Raw genomic sequence first — 15,543 nt, forward strand, 5'->3', positions numbered from 1 at the left:
AACCAATCCTTCATTAGATCTGGAGTAAAGGGGTATTTCGCCTCAATAGGCTTTTGCCCTGTTTACCGTTTATGTGGTCGGTTCCTTCGTTTCTGGATAATTTCCGTAAAACTCCGGATGGCTGGCAAATACCCTGCGTCCACGTTTAGTCTTCTTAAAGGAGATAGCGTGTTCCAGAGCAGGAATATCCTCGTCGTCCAACGTCAGAAAATTTGTTGACTGACTCTGTAAGAGAATCCAGTGACTCATGGACATTTGGGAGATTCTGAGGGACCGACGTGTCAGACTCGAATTCGGAGTCATGTCCTCTGCGAACATTAGGAGGAAGAGCGAGAGGCAGAACTCACCGATTGCTGAAGCGTGATTAGGGGACGCGTCATGGGTCCGCTTTCTGGAGACCGAGGATCTCTTGAATGAGCACGGCCCCTGCTGGTGGACGGTTTCCGGCCGTTGCCAAAACCCTCCTTGGGCGGAAAAGACGCGTTCTGACCGGAGGAAGTCTATAGCCTTGGACAGTGACTCCACAGACCGTGACAAGGACGCAGCCCACCCAGGGGAACAAAACGCAGGGAACTTGCAGCAGCGGCGGATGGCGTTTTAGCGCAAGCCGGGTCGCAATCCGTGCATAGCGGATTAATCTGGGCACTGGGCAAGACAGTCTTGTGGCACAAGCGGTAAAGAAAGCAGTGTGCTTCTTAGTAGCCCCCATTTTGCCTCTTTAGATTGAGACATAGTGCCCCTGCAATGGTTACAAGCAGAGCCTGGGCTGCAGGAAATGTGCAGAGAAGGGGTTGAGCTTTGCTCTAAAGCAGATGCAGCTTACCCGCGGTCTTGATGCTGTGTCCCTGGGAGGAATATCGATGGCCCTGTAGCGTCACCAGGAGTTGTCCATCCGTGCGCGCATTCCCGCAGCCGTCAGAGCCCGAGGAGCAGAGAAGGGGTTAATGACATGGCCCCTGAGACTAGCAGGGCGCCTCCCGTACAGAGCGAGGCGCCAAAGACGTGGGCGGCAGCACTATGTAAATTGCAGCCTAGTAGGCCAAAAAGCCGGGGACTAAATTTTTGGGCCTACCCGCGGCGAGTGCCGGGTGAAGGGGGGAGCCACGACGGGGAGCCGGTATACTACCGCTGAGACTCAGTCAGCGTTTCTCCCAGGGACCAGGACCCGACTCCATACCTCCAATCCGGTGCTCGCTCCGTCTGCGCTGTCCAGGAGCCTGCAGGATTCATCCCATCTCAGATCCTGAGGTAAAAAAAGCTTCCGGGCGATATAGCAGAGCCGGAGGGGTTGTTACAGGGGTATTGCTCAATCGATCCACCCTATGACAGGGGGACGGAGAGCTTTGGGGCCGATTCAGAGCATCCAAAAGCGCTGCTCAAGTCTTCTCGATGCACTCCGTGTGCTCCAAGCCTGCCCCCGTATCCGTGTGGGGTACCGGGACCGTAAAGGAACCATCGCAGAAGAATCAGCCCCAGTCGTCGCAGGAAAGTGTACAGGGAGGTATACTCCGCTTGCTTGCCTGTTGTTGGTTCAGGGGAGAGCGAGCCGTAGAAAGGAACAGTCGCCCCCTTCACTCTATTAAAAAATAAAAATTTACAGAAAATTCAATAATAAAATAAAAACGGTGGGGTCTGAAGCCAGACCCAAGTGCCTCCTACAGACACTAAGCAATAACTGGGGAATTCCCAGCCAGCGAGAGGGTGTATACTGCAGGAGAGGAGTTAACTTTTTTTCTGGTTTACTTAGTGTCCTCCTAGTGGCCAGCAGCATAACACCCACTGTCTGTGTCCCCCAATGAGGTGTAGGAGAAAACCATGTATTATTTCCTTTATACTTCACAAATACTTGCTACTTTGTGTTGCTATATCACAAAATCCCAATAAAATACATTTATGTTTGTGGGTGTAACAAAAGTTCACATGGTAGGAATACTTTTTCAAGCTACTGAATCAGATGTAAAATCTAGAGGCTGTAAACCTTATTTCTAGCTGTAACACAGAGTCTATGTCAGTCAGATCCGGGGTGTGTGGTTACAGCCATAACTCCCTATACACAAGCGGTGACAAGCTTTTTCGTACATTGTACAGAGCGCTGGTAATCGGTGCTGGGGGAGGGGTTGGACTTCCCTGCACCTGCCAAGTAGTCCTTTACTGATAATCTCCTGTTGATAAAACACTGGTTGTATTGAAACAGTAAGTCACAGCCCAGTAACACATCCCTGTAATCAGGGTCTCTACTTTTACTTTATTACAATACAAAAGTAGTGTGTTAAGTTATGTAACAGGGAAAAAAAACAAAAAACAAAAAAAACTACCAACAAATAAAGAAGACGCCACGCGGCTTGATGTGCCATATATACAACAGATTTTAATCATACTAAAAATAAATTACAGGAAACAGCTTTCATTTTTAAACAGGACAAAGATTCACAACAAAATGCTTGTTTTTCTTCTCAGCCATCGGGTTGAGACAGCAGTGATCAAGGCATGTAGTTATCACAAATATATCAAAATTTCAGATTGGATGATGCACTCACACACTTACAAGAGCCACAAACGGTCCCTGTGCAGGGACCCGACTTAGCCTACCACGGAACCAGGATTTGGCATGGACTACAAAAACTTGATAGAAAATTGGTATTTATATTATTTATATATCATATACATGCCCTATCTGTTCTTGTATAGAAAATAACTAAATGCTGTACAGATGATTGCAACTTTCTAAAGCTGTAGCTATGCTAATGGATGGACCGATGCCCTCCCCACCCACAACCCCCCCCCCCCCCCCAATAAAATTAATAGCATACAGTATTTACATAAGGGCAAAAAAAAATGGGGGGGGGGGGGGATTCATTCTGCCGGATATGCAACAGTTATGGCAGGTTTGTGGTTTTATCAGAAAAGAGCAAAAAAAAAAACAAGAAATCCTTCCATACAGCAAGCTAAATCTATGGACACACCGGACTAAATGAGACATGTACACGGAAAAGGCAGTGAATCAAGCAACCAATTTAGAACGTAATTGTCCATCATAGATGACACTCTTAATATAACGGAGTATAAATATTAAAATTATAAAATGAACATTACATTCATTTTTTAAAAAATAGAATTTGTCTATGAAACATGTAATTTCCAAGAATGCTACAGAGACTTAAGAAATGGCACAAACATTTAACCTGGACACCAGGCCAGTGGTGCTCAATGATGTAAGCCAAACCGTAAGCATTAGTGGGCCTCCATTGTCATGGGCACACCATTAGGCCGGAGTCACACTTGCGAGAAACTCGCATGAGTCTCGCGCATCAATACCCGGCATTGCCGCCGGCACTCGGGACCGGAGTGTGTGGCTGCATGTATTTCTATGCAGCTGAGCGCTCTGGTCAAGAGTGCTGGCGGCAGTGCCGGGTATTGAGATGAGAGTCTCGTGCAAGTTTCTCGCAAGTCTGACTCCGGCCTTAGAGGTCGACTTACAGGATGTCCACCTCGGAGCTAGTGGGGCACCATTTCCCACTGGTTGGAAAAGAAACTTCCATGTCTGGACTAATAATTTTATATATTTTTCACGTGGGAAACGGATTTATGCCTGTAAATAATGATGTGCCACTTTCTACTACACCAGCAGTGGTAATGGTAAACTTTGGTTTATTTTGTATTATTTTTACACAGTTCTCATTGTACAAAAAAAAAAAAAAAAAGCATAGATTAGGGAAGAAAACAGTCACGGGAAGGATTGTCAGTCTGTCTTTAGCCGGGAAGCTTGAGTTACTTGCTCTGTAAGACCTGCCTTGATTGAGTTTGTCACAGTTTGTCTTATATTATCTTCCATGAGGGCATCACTCATTGGCTTCAATACCTGGTGTGTTTAAAAGATGCAAAAGAAAGGAAAAATAATAAAATAATGGTAAAAAAATGATAGAAAACTAAAACAACTAAAACAAATGCAACAAAAAGGTAAAAATAAAAAAAGGCATGAAAAAAGTTGTGCTATGTGACACTTCTCGAAAGCAGTAGTGTATATATATACATATGATGAGATCCCCATATGGCAGAGGTAAGGCGGCCGGTGGCTCTCCAGCCGGTGGTGCATGCGGGCCATTTATTTACGTCAATAGCTGGAGGGCCATTGGTTTCCTAAACCTGCCATGTAGAAACCAGATAATGGTCTAATGAGCCCAGTACTAACTGATCCAGTGATCAAAACCAAATACTTTGAAAGAAGCAAAGGAAAGAGTAGGCTTTAGTTTTTCCTCTTGTTATTATTTGATGACCTTCTGTGTCGCTGGGTAGACGGTAATGCCCGGCGGGGCAGCCGGCGCTTACAAACTTCATAGAGTTTGGAGAATACCTAGAACATGAAGTGGTTAGTTAGGAACAGGAGCGTAATAGAAGAATGGATGAGTAGTTATAGATGGAGCATGAGGCACAATTCAGGCATGAAAAGTTGTTTTTGTTGAGGCGCCTTATAGGATCGTCAACATTGGTTGGGTGTCATAGCAAATGAGAAGAAGTCATAATAAATGACAAAGAAAGGGCTTCAATAAATTGGCTAAAAAACTGCAGTAGGAATCACAATATGGAATATTTGTGGCCAGATTTACAGAACACTGCTTTTAAGGCTGCTAGCAACTTGTTTAAGGACCACGGCAGCAATAATAATGACCCTACGGGATCTACAAGACTGAAGTCAAAACTCTAGGATCTGGGCGTTATACTAGAAATATGGACAGTTAAAAGTTTGGCCATTTTTTTTTTTTTTTTTAATGATGGCCTATCCTCAGTCTAGGCCATAATATCTGATTGGTGGGGGTTCGACACCCGGCACACCAGTCGATCAGCTGTTTCTGGCCGTCCTCGGATGCTGCTGGAACACAGTAGCTCCGTCAAAACTACGGTGGCCGTGTACTGCTGCTACACACCCGATCCAACTTAAATAGGGGGTGGCGCTGCAGTAACCGGCCACGGACACAATAGAAATATTGGAGCTACTCTGTTCCGGCAGCATCTGAGAACTTCCGGTCACCAAAGGGCAACAGCAGTGATGCTGGGTGTCGCATCCCCACCGATCAGACATTGAGGCCCTATTTTAAGGATAAGCTAGCAAAGAAAAAAAAGTAGTGGCCAAACCCTTTAAATAGGTACAATATGCCTGTGAAAATGACTTACTGGCCACTCTAATTTAGCATTTTCTTACAATTATTCTCCAAAACCTGAACTCCTCCAGGGGCACTTTTACATTATTTTATACTTCCCTAGTGTATATGTTTAGAGGGGTAACCAAAATGTTTTGTTTTTTTTTTGTTTGTTTGTTTAATGCTCCCTTTCAACAATAGCTCAAAGAAGGTGAAAGGAGTCACTTGAGTCACTTTAAAATTTGGTCACATTAACAGCACTTGTGCAAGTGGTGACGTGGGTGCCAAGGCCGCTGTGATTTACCCGAGAGTGCTGGGCATCCCATTCCAGCAGCAGAGAGATCACATTCAAGGGTCAGGTTGTGTGCTCCCTGGTAACAGACGGTGTGGCATCATCCTACGGGTGCAGTTCAACAAATACGCTGTAGAGGAGAGGACAGGACCGACCGTGTCATCAATGTCCCATCACGTGAGATTTTTAAATTTGGTCCTTTGTTAGGTATCATGTGTCCAAGTGTCATTAAAGATGTTTTCCCATAAACAAAGTAAATTGGAATAAAAAGATGTTGGAATAATTTCCACAATTGTATGTGTCAAATAAAATGCTCCTGTGCTGAGATAGTCTTATAAATGTGCCCCTGCTGTGTAATGGCTGTGTCTGACCGGACAGGAACATGGCCTGATCATATCACATCTCCTGGGCAGGGGAGGAAGCAAAAGAGGATACAGACAGGACAGCAGGGGATCACGGCTGATTTTTTCTTTAAGGGGAAACATTGCTTAAAAACGGGCAGTGACATGTTTTGCTTCACAGAAACAATCAGCTGTAATTCCCAGCTGTTCTGTCTATATACGCTCTTGTGTCCTCCCCTCTTTATAAGATGTGGTATGATCAGACCCTGTTCCTGCACGGTCAGACACAGCCATTATAAACAGAGGAGCATTTATACAATTACCTCAGAACAGTAACCTCTTTTTTTTTTTTTTTTAAAACCACACTTACAATCGTGGAACTTATTTTTATTCCAAGATCTATTAATTAAAATGTACTTTGTGAGGAATACCCCCCTGGTCACAGTCTTCCAGTTTGAGGGTGCTCTGATCCATTGTGGCACCATATATCTGTGACCTGCCGGTGGCTGCTTTGTGGTCACTTTTTGAATTTTCTCAATGCAAGTCTACGAAACTAAAAGGACCCCACTCTGGCTCTCATAGACTTACACAGAGTAACTGTCACGCCACACGGTGATCCAGCCCGTTACAGAAGCGGTCTCGTGGTGCCACCACAGACCAGACCACGGCTGGATCCAGCGAGTACGCCTATACCTTCATGACACTTAAAAAGTCCCTTAAAAGGGGGGGGAGGAGGGGAGTGATATTTTAATGAGTTTGTCCAATTCCACAACAACTTAAAGTACTATTCCCATTTTAGAAAGTGATTATATATGGAAACATTTTATGATGGGTGGGGGGTCCTGGAAATCAGATCTTAAAGGAACTAGAAAACCTTAAATTGGGTTCTGGAGTATAAGTTTTCACAATATGGCAAATTCTGCTATTCATTTCAATCCTGAATTGTGACCCATGTGAGGAGATGGACGTGGCAGCACCTCACCTTCCTGGGACTCCTCTGTGCAGCACGGAAGAAAAGAGACAGACGTAAGACACAGCATGGAAAGAAGATGGATGGGATAAGGGAAAACGTTAGCGCCTAACTTGGACGGAGCAGAAGACTGAACATGTGAATAGAGATGAAACTGTGTAATCTTTCTTGCCTGTAAACTCATCCAATTACAGAAATCCCCTACAGACACTTAATGGAGCATTAAACATAAGAAACGCACAATAGAAAAATATTTCAGAAATCCCTCGGTCCTCTCCTAGGACACTATTCCCACTATATAGAACTTCCTGCTGGTCCCTCGGATGAGTAAGACGTTAAGACGTTGCCTTCTGTGGTGGAGTTTCATTGCAGGTGCCCTCCCGATGCTTTACAATACGGGAGCCCCTTACCACCTCGTCACCTTTATGTCACATCCAGATTCTGCAATACCTTATTGAAAAACAGGTTCATCCTCATATTACTCTGGGCAAGCTTCTCCTTGAAGGACTACGAATACTTAACTGGTTGGTGACGGACATTTTATCCAAGTCCATCCCAAGTATTTACAAACATCTTATTAACATGGTAGTATGAGCAGAAACAGCATGGGATGGGTCTTGGTTGCATGAGGTGATCAGCCGGCCCTGTTAGGAAACTGCGGTTATGGGGTAGGGTATGGATTCCTGAGTTGGCACAAGTTGTGCCATACACCATGACAGTCTCCTGACCTGGAAGATCCCATGTTGCGGCTGCCAGCCATGCCCACCACCAGGGACAATTAAGAGTTCAAGACAACATCGGCAAACTTACGGAATCACTTGTCCCCACTGGTGGGGTCATCCTTGGTTGCATGTGGCAGCCTCATCATGGGATTTTGCACTTAGAACAGCGGCTCATTAAAACCAGTTAGTACAGGAGTTACATGACACCATGATGCAATGGCATCCATAGCGCTTAAAAAATGACAGATTACATGCCTGGGGGAAGAAAAACCATTCCAGTATAACGTACGATGCCAACATTCTCCGTGTAATGAAGTGATCAGGAGGAAAGGTGGCAGCGGACAGTCAGGACCAACATGACCACAATCAGAAATTTTGCCTTTTTATGTATAAACACTGGATGCAATATATGATGCTACTTTGGATGAGCAATTGTTTTTTCTGGCTCTGAAGTCATCGTTGCTTTTTTTTTTTTTTCAGTGAGCACTAGAGGGCAGAATAAAGTGCAATTGCTAAAATATGGCTCTTCCTAAGGACAGAAGTCCGTGCGCATCATAATATTTGGGCAGCGAGTCATCAAGATCTGGCTTTTTCACACCAATCTTGATAAAGGGAGAGCGGGGTGCCCGATTCACTAAAAGGAGCGCGCCTTTTAAAATAGGCAATGCGCGAATTGCTGTGCGCCCTGGCACAAATCTTTCCGCAGTCAAACATTGGTGTAAGGTCTGTGGCGTAAAGAAAGCTGCCGCTCATCATGAATTTGACAAGCGTGGATCACCCCACACCCCTCAATACAACCACTTGTCAGAGCTGGGTGAAAATGGCACGTAAATGGCAAACGTCACAATTTGTGCAGAAAAGCGTTAACCCTTAGCGTAGCGTAGTGTGCTGTGAACAACACTAAAAAACAAACATCTTTTGTGTACATCTGCAAGATATCCAGGCACAGGAGACACCTACATTTGTGGAAATAAACAACAAAGAAACATTACCGGAGATACCAACCTGTTCCCAAATTATTTCAGCAATTTGATCTATTAAGGTTCCCAAATCCCGAAACTCTCCGGAGTACTTGACGTAAGCCCAGGTGCAGAACGACAGCAATGCTAACCCCATGATCAGGTTACAGATGTTTGCTATAGAGTTCAGGCCAATGAAACCCGTCAGCCCTGAGATAATGTACATTGCAAACATGACGGCAAACAAAGTGGCCGGGGTGCGGGCAGCATAGAAGATATTTTTGCCATCATTGTGTTTCATAAAGTTTACATAGCTTTCTTCTATCTCTGCCTCCAGCTGATCCTGGTATCGGCGACAGAAATCCTCTCCACCCATCTTCTTCACCGAGCGGAACTGCTTGATGCAGGTTTCCTTCAGATCCAAGTGCTTTCTTTCCAGATCTGCTGGGGCAATGTATGGCTTGTCTCCTCCACATACCTGTGGGTGAAGAGTGTTACAGTCAACCAGATCCACAGCCAAAGAAGCAAAAAAGAGTCGCATCTCCAAAATCACAATATTAGACTACAGTACACAGTGTAAGGCCTAGAGAGAGTATATAGTCCTGTATTACAAGAGGCACGACGGGGGACGTCGCGCACCACTCTACAGAGGAGGCGCGACGGGGGACGTCGCGCACCACTCTACAGAGGAGGCACGACGGGGGACGTCGCGCACATCTCTACAGAGGAGGCACGACGGGGGACGTCGCGCACATCTCTACAGAGGAGGCACGACGGGGGACGTCGCGCACATCTCTACAGAGGAGGCACGACGGGGGACGTCGCGCACATCTCTACAGAGGAGGCACGACGGGGGACGTCGCGCACATCTCTACAGAGGAGGCACGACGGGGGACGTCGCGCACATCTCTACAGAGGAGGCACGACGGGGGACGTCGCGCACATCTCTACAGAGGAGGCACGACGGGGACGTCGCGCACATCTCTACAGAGGAGGCACGACGGGGGACGTCGCGCACATCTCTACAGAGGAGGCACGACGGGGGACGTCGCGCACATCTCTACAGAGGAGGCACGACGGGGGACGTCGCGCACATCTCTACAGAGGAGGCACGACGGGGGACGTCGCGCACATCTCTACAGAGGAGGCACGACGAGGGACGTCGCGCACATCTCTACAGAGGAGGCACGACGGGGGACGTCGCGCACATCTCTACAGAGGAGGCACGACGGGGGACGTCGCGCACATCTCTACAGAGGAGGCACGACGGGGGACGTCACGCACCACTACAGAGGAGGCATAAAGGGGAATATCACGCACCAATCTACAGAGGAGGCATGACGGGGGACGTCACGCACCACTCTACAGAGGAGGCATGACGGGAGACATCATACATAACTCTACAGAGCATTGCATGCCCTCAGTTGGAATATGCTGCTCAGTTCTGGGCACCAATTCATAGAAAGGAGACCCTGGAGTTAGAAAAATTACAAAGGAAAGCCACAAAACTGATAAGGGGCAAAGAGCATCTTCATGCTGAAGAAATATTATAAAAAAAATAAAAAAAAATTAATTTACCTAGTCTTGGATGATTAATTTGTATGAGTACATAAAAACCACATACAAAAAGGTACGATCAGTCTGTTTTATATGAAACCCCCTAAAACGAACCCAAGAGGGCACTTTTCCCACCCCCCCCTCCTTCTAGAGAAAGAAAGCTTCAATCTCTGGAGAAGACAAGACTTCTTTACAATAAAAACTAATAATCTGTGATAGTCTATCTGAAGTGTTGATGACAACAAGAACCATCGATTTAAAAAAAAATAAATAAAAGTTTTGATTTTAAATTTAGGATATAAACGCTTTTGTAAATGTGTAGTTATTTTCTGAAAATCTGGCCCAGGAGATTAAAAATTGGGATCACAAAGGAAAAGTTAGCTCTCTTAGGGCTGACCCTTTCCTATCCATATTAACAATGTAGCTCAATTGACATTTCTAATTAAGGACATTTTTGATGGCATTTAAAGGGATATTCGCCCTTCATCAGACAGGTGAGGAGACCCCAATTCTCAATATAGCTCCTGGCACCAGAGGTGAGACATTGCTTTCATACATCAGTGGCATATCCAGTGGATGTGCTGACAATATTTCCATCGAGTACCCGTTATCACAATCTCCTCTAATGGAGTACAGGTCGTTCTGTTAGAAACCAAACCTCTCCTAGGCTGACAGCAAACGTTTTCCCTTACATTTTGCCAGTTTGTGGGTTTTTTTCTGATCATAAACACGAACCCCTGCAATACGTGGTCCAAAAATAATTATTGACCATGTTTGAATTGATTTTTTTTTCCTAGATCATATTATTAGATCTGACCCTACGTCTTATTGATTATGTCACACTTTGGGCCATAGAAAGAATACACTGGAATTATCACCCAACATGTCGAGAGGTCACTGAATTTCTAATAGCACACTGACAGAAGAAATGGAAAGCAGGAATGTGTCAGGGATTATTGGCTGCATCTTACCTGCTCCATGTATTTGCTGTACGTGTCTTTAGCTCCGGCTACAGCCGCAAGGTTATTGGCTTCAGCTGTTGCCTATAGAAAATAAAACAAACAACCAAGAAAATACGTTAAAAGTGTTTGTGACGGCCTTTCTATTGCAAGAGAAAAACATTTTGCTCTTAGATTCATACCTGCAGCATGGACTTTGGGTGGGGAAGCTCCTCTCCTTGATAGATTTTAATGTACGCCTAGAAATAAGAAAACGGACAATGATGACTAGAATGAGACACTGCCAGATAGATGTATGTCAATGTGTGTGTGTTATATAAAATTTGTGTAATTAAAACTGCGCCTTAGGCTAAGTGCACACGTACCGGAACTCTCGCGGAAATTACCGCGAGAAATCCGGAATTCCATTCCGCGGTAAAATCGCATTTTAAATTCCCGCGATTTTCCCGCGGAAAAACTAGCATTTTGCAAGCGTAATTAGCTTGCAAAATGCTAGGGTTCTCCAAGCGATCTGTAGCATCGCTTGGAGAACTGATTGACAGGTTGGTCACACTCATCAAACATAGTGTTTGACGTGTGACCAACTTTTTACTACTGAGGCCGCCTATGCAGCGTCAGTAGTAAAAGATAGAATGTAAAAAAAAAAAAATAAAAAATGGTGTTATTCTTACCTTCCGACGTCCCGCGCATCCGTTCCCAGTAATCCTTTGCGAAAATGCCAGCGATGACGTCCGTTCTCGCGGGATCGCGATGACGTCGCGCGAATGACCGCGAGACTTCGCGATCCCGCGAGAACGGACGCCATCGCGGGCATTTTCGCAAAGGATTACTGGGAACGGGAGCGTGGAGAGAGGCGGGAATACTGCGCGGGACGCCGGAAGGTAAGAATAACAATATTTTTTTATTTTAAATTCTATTTTTTACAGGGATATGGTACCCAAAGCCCGGAGGACAGTCTCCTCTCCTCCGGACCGTGGGTACCATCCGCAAATGTTCTGCTTACTTTCCGCATGGTGTGCACAGCCACATGCGGGAAGTAAGCGGAACAATGCATTCCTATGGGTGCGGGATCGCCGCGATTCCGCAAAATAATGAGCATGCTGCGCTTTTTACCGCGAAGCGATTCCGCCGCGGTAAAAACCGCAGCATTAGCACAGCATTGCGGAATCCCATGGGAATGCATTGGATGCTTATTTTTCGCGTTTTTGCGGCAAAATCGCGCGGTTAAAACCGCCGCGGAAACGCAAAAAAAAACGCCACGTGTGAACTCAGCCTTATAGTGTGTGGTATATATTTTATATACATACATCGGCACACTGCATTTTTCATATACACACACGCGCATACATTATAATACATGTGGATACAGATATTATAGAGTATGCACATCATACGCACTGCTCAAAAAAATAAAGGGAAAACTAAAATACCACATCCTAGATATCTCTGAATGAAAAATTCCAGTTTCAAATTTTTATTCATTGCATAGTGGAATGTATTTAGAACAATAAAACAATTATCAATGTAAATCAAAATGAATATCCCATGGAGGTCTGTATTTGGAATGATACTCAAAATTAAAGTGGAAAATTAAATTACAGGCTGATCCAACTTCAGTGGAAATGCGTCATGCCAAGGAAAAGATGCTCAGTATTGTGTGTGGCCTCCACGTGCCCGTATGACCTCCTTACTGTACAATCCCTGGGCATGCTCCTGATGAGGCGGTGGATGGTCTCCTGAGGGATCTCCTCCCAGACCTGGACTAAAGCATCCGCCAACTCCTGGACAGTCTGTGGTGCACCGTGGCGTTGGTGGATGGAGCGAGACATGATGTCCCAGATGTGCTCAAATCGGATTCAGGTCTGGGGAACGGGCGGGCCAGTCCAGTCCATAGCTTCAATGCCTTCATCTTGCAGGAACTGCTGACACACTCCAGCCACGAGGTCTGGCATTGTCCTGCATTAGGAGGAACCCTGGGCCAACAGCACCAGCATATGGTCTCACAAGGGGTCTGAAAATCTCATCTTGGTACCTAATGGCAGTCAGGCTACCTACGGTGAGCACATGGAGGTCTGTGTGGCCCTCCAAAGAAATGCACCCCACACCATTACTGACCCACTGCCAAATCGGTCATGCTGAAAGATGCTGCAGGCAGCAGATCGCTCTCCACGGCGTCTTCAGACTCTGTCACATTGGTTCACCGTGAACCTGCTTTAATCTGTGAAGAGTACAGGGCGCCAGTGGCCAATTTGCCAATCCTGGTGTTCTGTGGCAAATGCCAGGTGTCCTGCACGGCGTTGGGTTGTGAGCACAACCCCCTTCTGTGGACATCGGGCCCTCAGACCATCCTCATGGAGTCTGTTTCTAACCCTTTGTGCAGACATATGCACATTTGTGGCCTGCTGGAGGTCATTTTGCAGGGCTCTGGCAGTGCTCCTCCTGTTCCTCCTTGCACAAAGGCGAAGGTAGCGGGTCCTGCTGCTGGGTTGTTGCCCTCCTATGGCCCCCCTCCACGTATCCTGGTGTACTGGCATGTCTCCTGGTAATGCCTCCAGCCTCTGGACACTACGCTGACAGACACAGCAAACCATCTTGCCACAGCTCGCATTGATGTGCCATCCTGGATGAGCTGCACTACCTGAGTCACTTGTGTGGGTTGTAGAGTCCGTCTCAATGCTAAGCACAACCAACATTCAAAAGTGACCAAAACATGAGCCAGAAAGCATTGGTACTGAGATGTGGTCTGTGGTCCCCACCTGCAGAACCACTCCTTTATTGAGGGCGTCTTGACAATTGCCAATAATTTCCATCTGTTGTCTATTCCATTTGCACAACAGCATGTGAAATTGATTGTCAAACAGTGTTGCTTCCTAAGTGGACAGTTTGATTTCACAGAAGTTTGATTTACGTGGAGTTATATTCTTTTATTTAAGTGTTCCCTTTATTTTTTTGAGCAGTGTATATCTATATCCATGAAAATGGCATCTCTCTAATTTTGCTTCCATAGATCTGCGCCTCTATTTTTTTTTTTATAAAAGTTTCTGCACATTGGATAGCGCACACAATAGTTTCACCCCTTCATGACCTTGAGATTTACCTTTTTTTTTTCTCCCCTTCTTCCCAGAGCCATAACTTTTCCATTTTTCCATCAATACGGACATATGAAGGCTTGTTTTTTTGCGGGACAAGTTGTACTTTTGAATGACACCATTGGTTTTACCATATAGTGTACTGGAAACCGGGAAACTAATTCCAAGTGTGGTGAAATTACCAAAAAAAAACGCAACTGCACAATTGTTTTCCCTTGTTTTTTTTTTTTTTTTATTTACCATGTTCACTGAATGCTAAAACGGACTTGACAAGGATTCCCCCAGGTCAGGACAAGTACACAGATACCAAATAAGTACTTTTTTACTTAAGTGGTGAAATTTTTTTTGCGACATTTGAAAAAAAAAAAAAAAATTAAAAATTAAATAAATACAAAAAAAAATTAGCTTATGTCGACATTTTCCGAGACCCATAGCATGTCCAATTTTTCAGGCTTTGGGCGAGGGCTTATTTTTTGCGTCCCGACCTGATTTTTTTTTTTTTAGTGATAACATTTTGGGCTAGATACGATCTTTTGATAGCCTTTTATTGCAATGTTACAGCAGCAAAATAAAAACAAAACAAACCCGTAATTCTGGAGTTTCAATTATTTTTCTCATTACGTATTTTACAGATCTGATTAAATTGACTTTATACTTTTCATAGATCAGACATTTCTGAATGCTGCGATACCAAAAGTGTATTTTTTAATTGCTTTATTTTCAATGGGACAAAAGGGGGTGATTTGAACTTATATTTTTTTTAAACTTTTTCTTTTTACTGGCTTCAAAAGTTCCTCTAGGAGACGTGAAGCTGCGATCATCTGATCGCCTGTGTTGAAGCACTATGTGTAGCAAAAATCATGATCTATGAGCTCAGGTCACGAGCGGCAAGACACAACCCGCTTACAGCCTGCTTGTACGTACCTTAAAATATTCAAGAAGATCTCGACAAGTCACCTTGGAACCACTAATTTCCTTTTCTACCAAGTTTCCAGGAGCAAGAAGCAAAGGGACAAGATTTTGAAGTTCCTTCTTGAACTCGTCATCTATGTCTAACGTGGATAAAGTCTCATTATTAAAAGGCTATAAAACTTATACTGGATGGATAGCTAGAATTTCTTTACAACAGAGGCCACAAAAGTGCATTTGTCATGAGCTTACCTACTAATCTACCATCAAACGAAGGATTGGTTGCCACTTTAAGGCCAGGATGAGGCAAGAGAAAACAGCCGATATTCGTAAAACAAGAGTGAATGTGTTTCCTGACATTCTGCAGCTCCTCGTGTTGGTTTTGTTTTACCTGCAAGACAAAAAGGTACAAAGCATTTCAACTTTCCAAGTACTGAAGTTCATGCCCATCAATAGGGCATAACTTTCCGATGGCTGGTAGTCGAAAAGCCAGGACCACCACCAATCCCAAAAACGTGGCCCTGCAGAAAGCTGTCTGAATGAAGCATGTGAACCTTAGCGCCATTCATTCTCATCTGCACACAGCAAGTTATCACCCATTATAAACTCA

At 44.9% G+C, this 15,543-nt stretch overlaps 1 protein-coding gene across 3 annotated transcripts in view; it reads right to left on the reverse strand.

Moving 5' to 3' along the window:
* Window positions 1–2,348: 2,348 nt before the first annotated feature.
* The window catches only part of ATL2 (atlastin GTPase 2), a 94,808-nt gene continuing 81,613 nt past the window's right edge, over window positions 2,349–15,543 (reverse strand). For 2 of the 3 annotated variants that reach the window (XM_073557483.1, XM_073557484.1), the window contains 7 exons: window positions 15,186–15,324; window positions 14,949–15,076; window positions 11,118–11,174; window positions 10,948–11,019; window positions 8,466–8,897; window positions 6,751–6,765; window positions 4,002–4,351 (listed from right to left, as the gene is read on the reverse strand). In XM_073557483.1, coding sequence (XP_073413584.1) covers window positions 4,244–4,351; window positions 6,751–6,765; window positions 8,466–8,897; window positions 10,948–11,019; window positions 11,118–11,174; window positions 14,949–15,076; window positions 15,186–15,324 — 951 coding nt within the window. In that variant the 3' untranslated portion in view covers window positions 4,002–4,243. Of the gene's footprint in view, window positions 3,860–4,001; window positions 4,352–6,750; window positions 6,766–8,465; window positions 8,898–10,947; window positions 11,020–11,117; window positions 11,175–14,948; window positions 15,077–15,185; window positions 15,325–15,543 lie in introns of those variants that run through there. The other variant, XM_073557482.1, reaches the window with a different exon arrangement.

The sequence above is a fragment of the Dendrobates tinctorius genome, unplaced genomic scaffold, assembly GCF_039654945.1.
Source record: "Dendrobates tinctorius isolate UK_male_01 unplaced genomic scaffold, ASM3965494v1 ptg000250l, whole genome shotgun sequence".
NCBI classification, from domain to species: domain Eukaryota; kingdom Metazoa; phylum Chordata; class Amphibia; order Anura; family Dendrobatidae; genus Dendrobates; species Dendrobates tinctorius.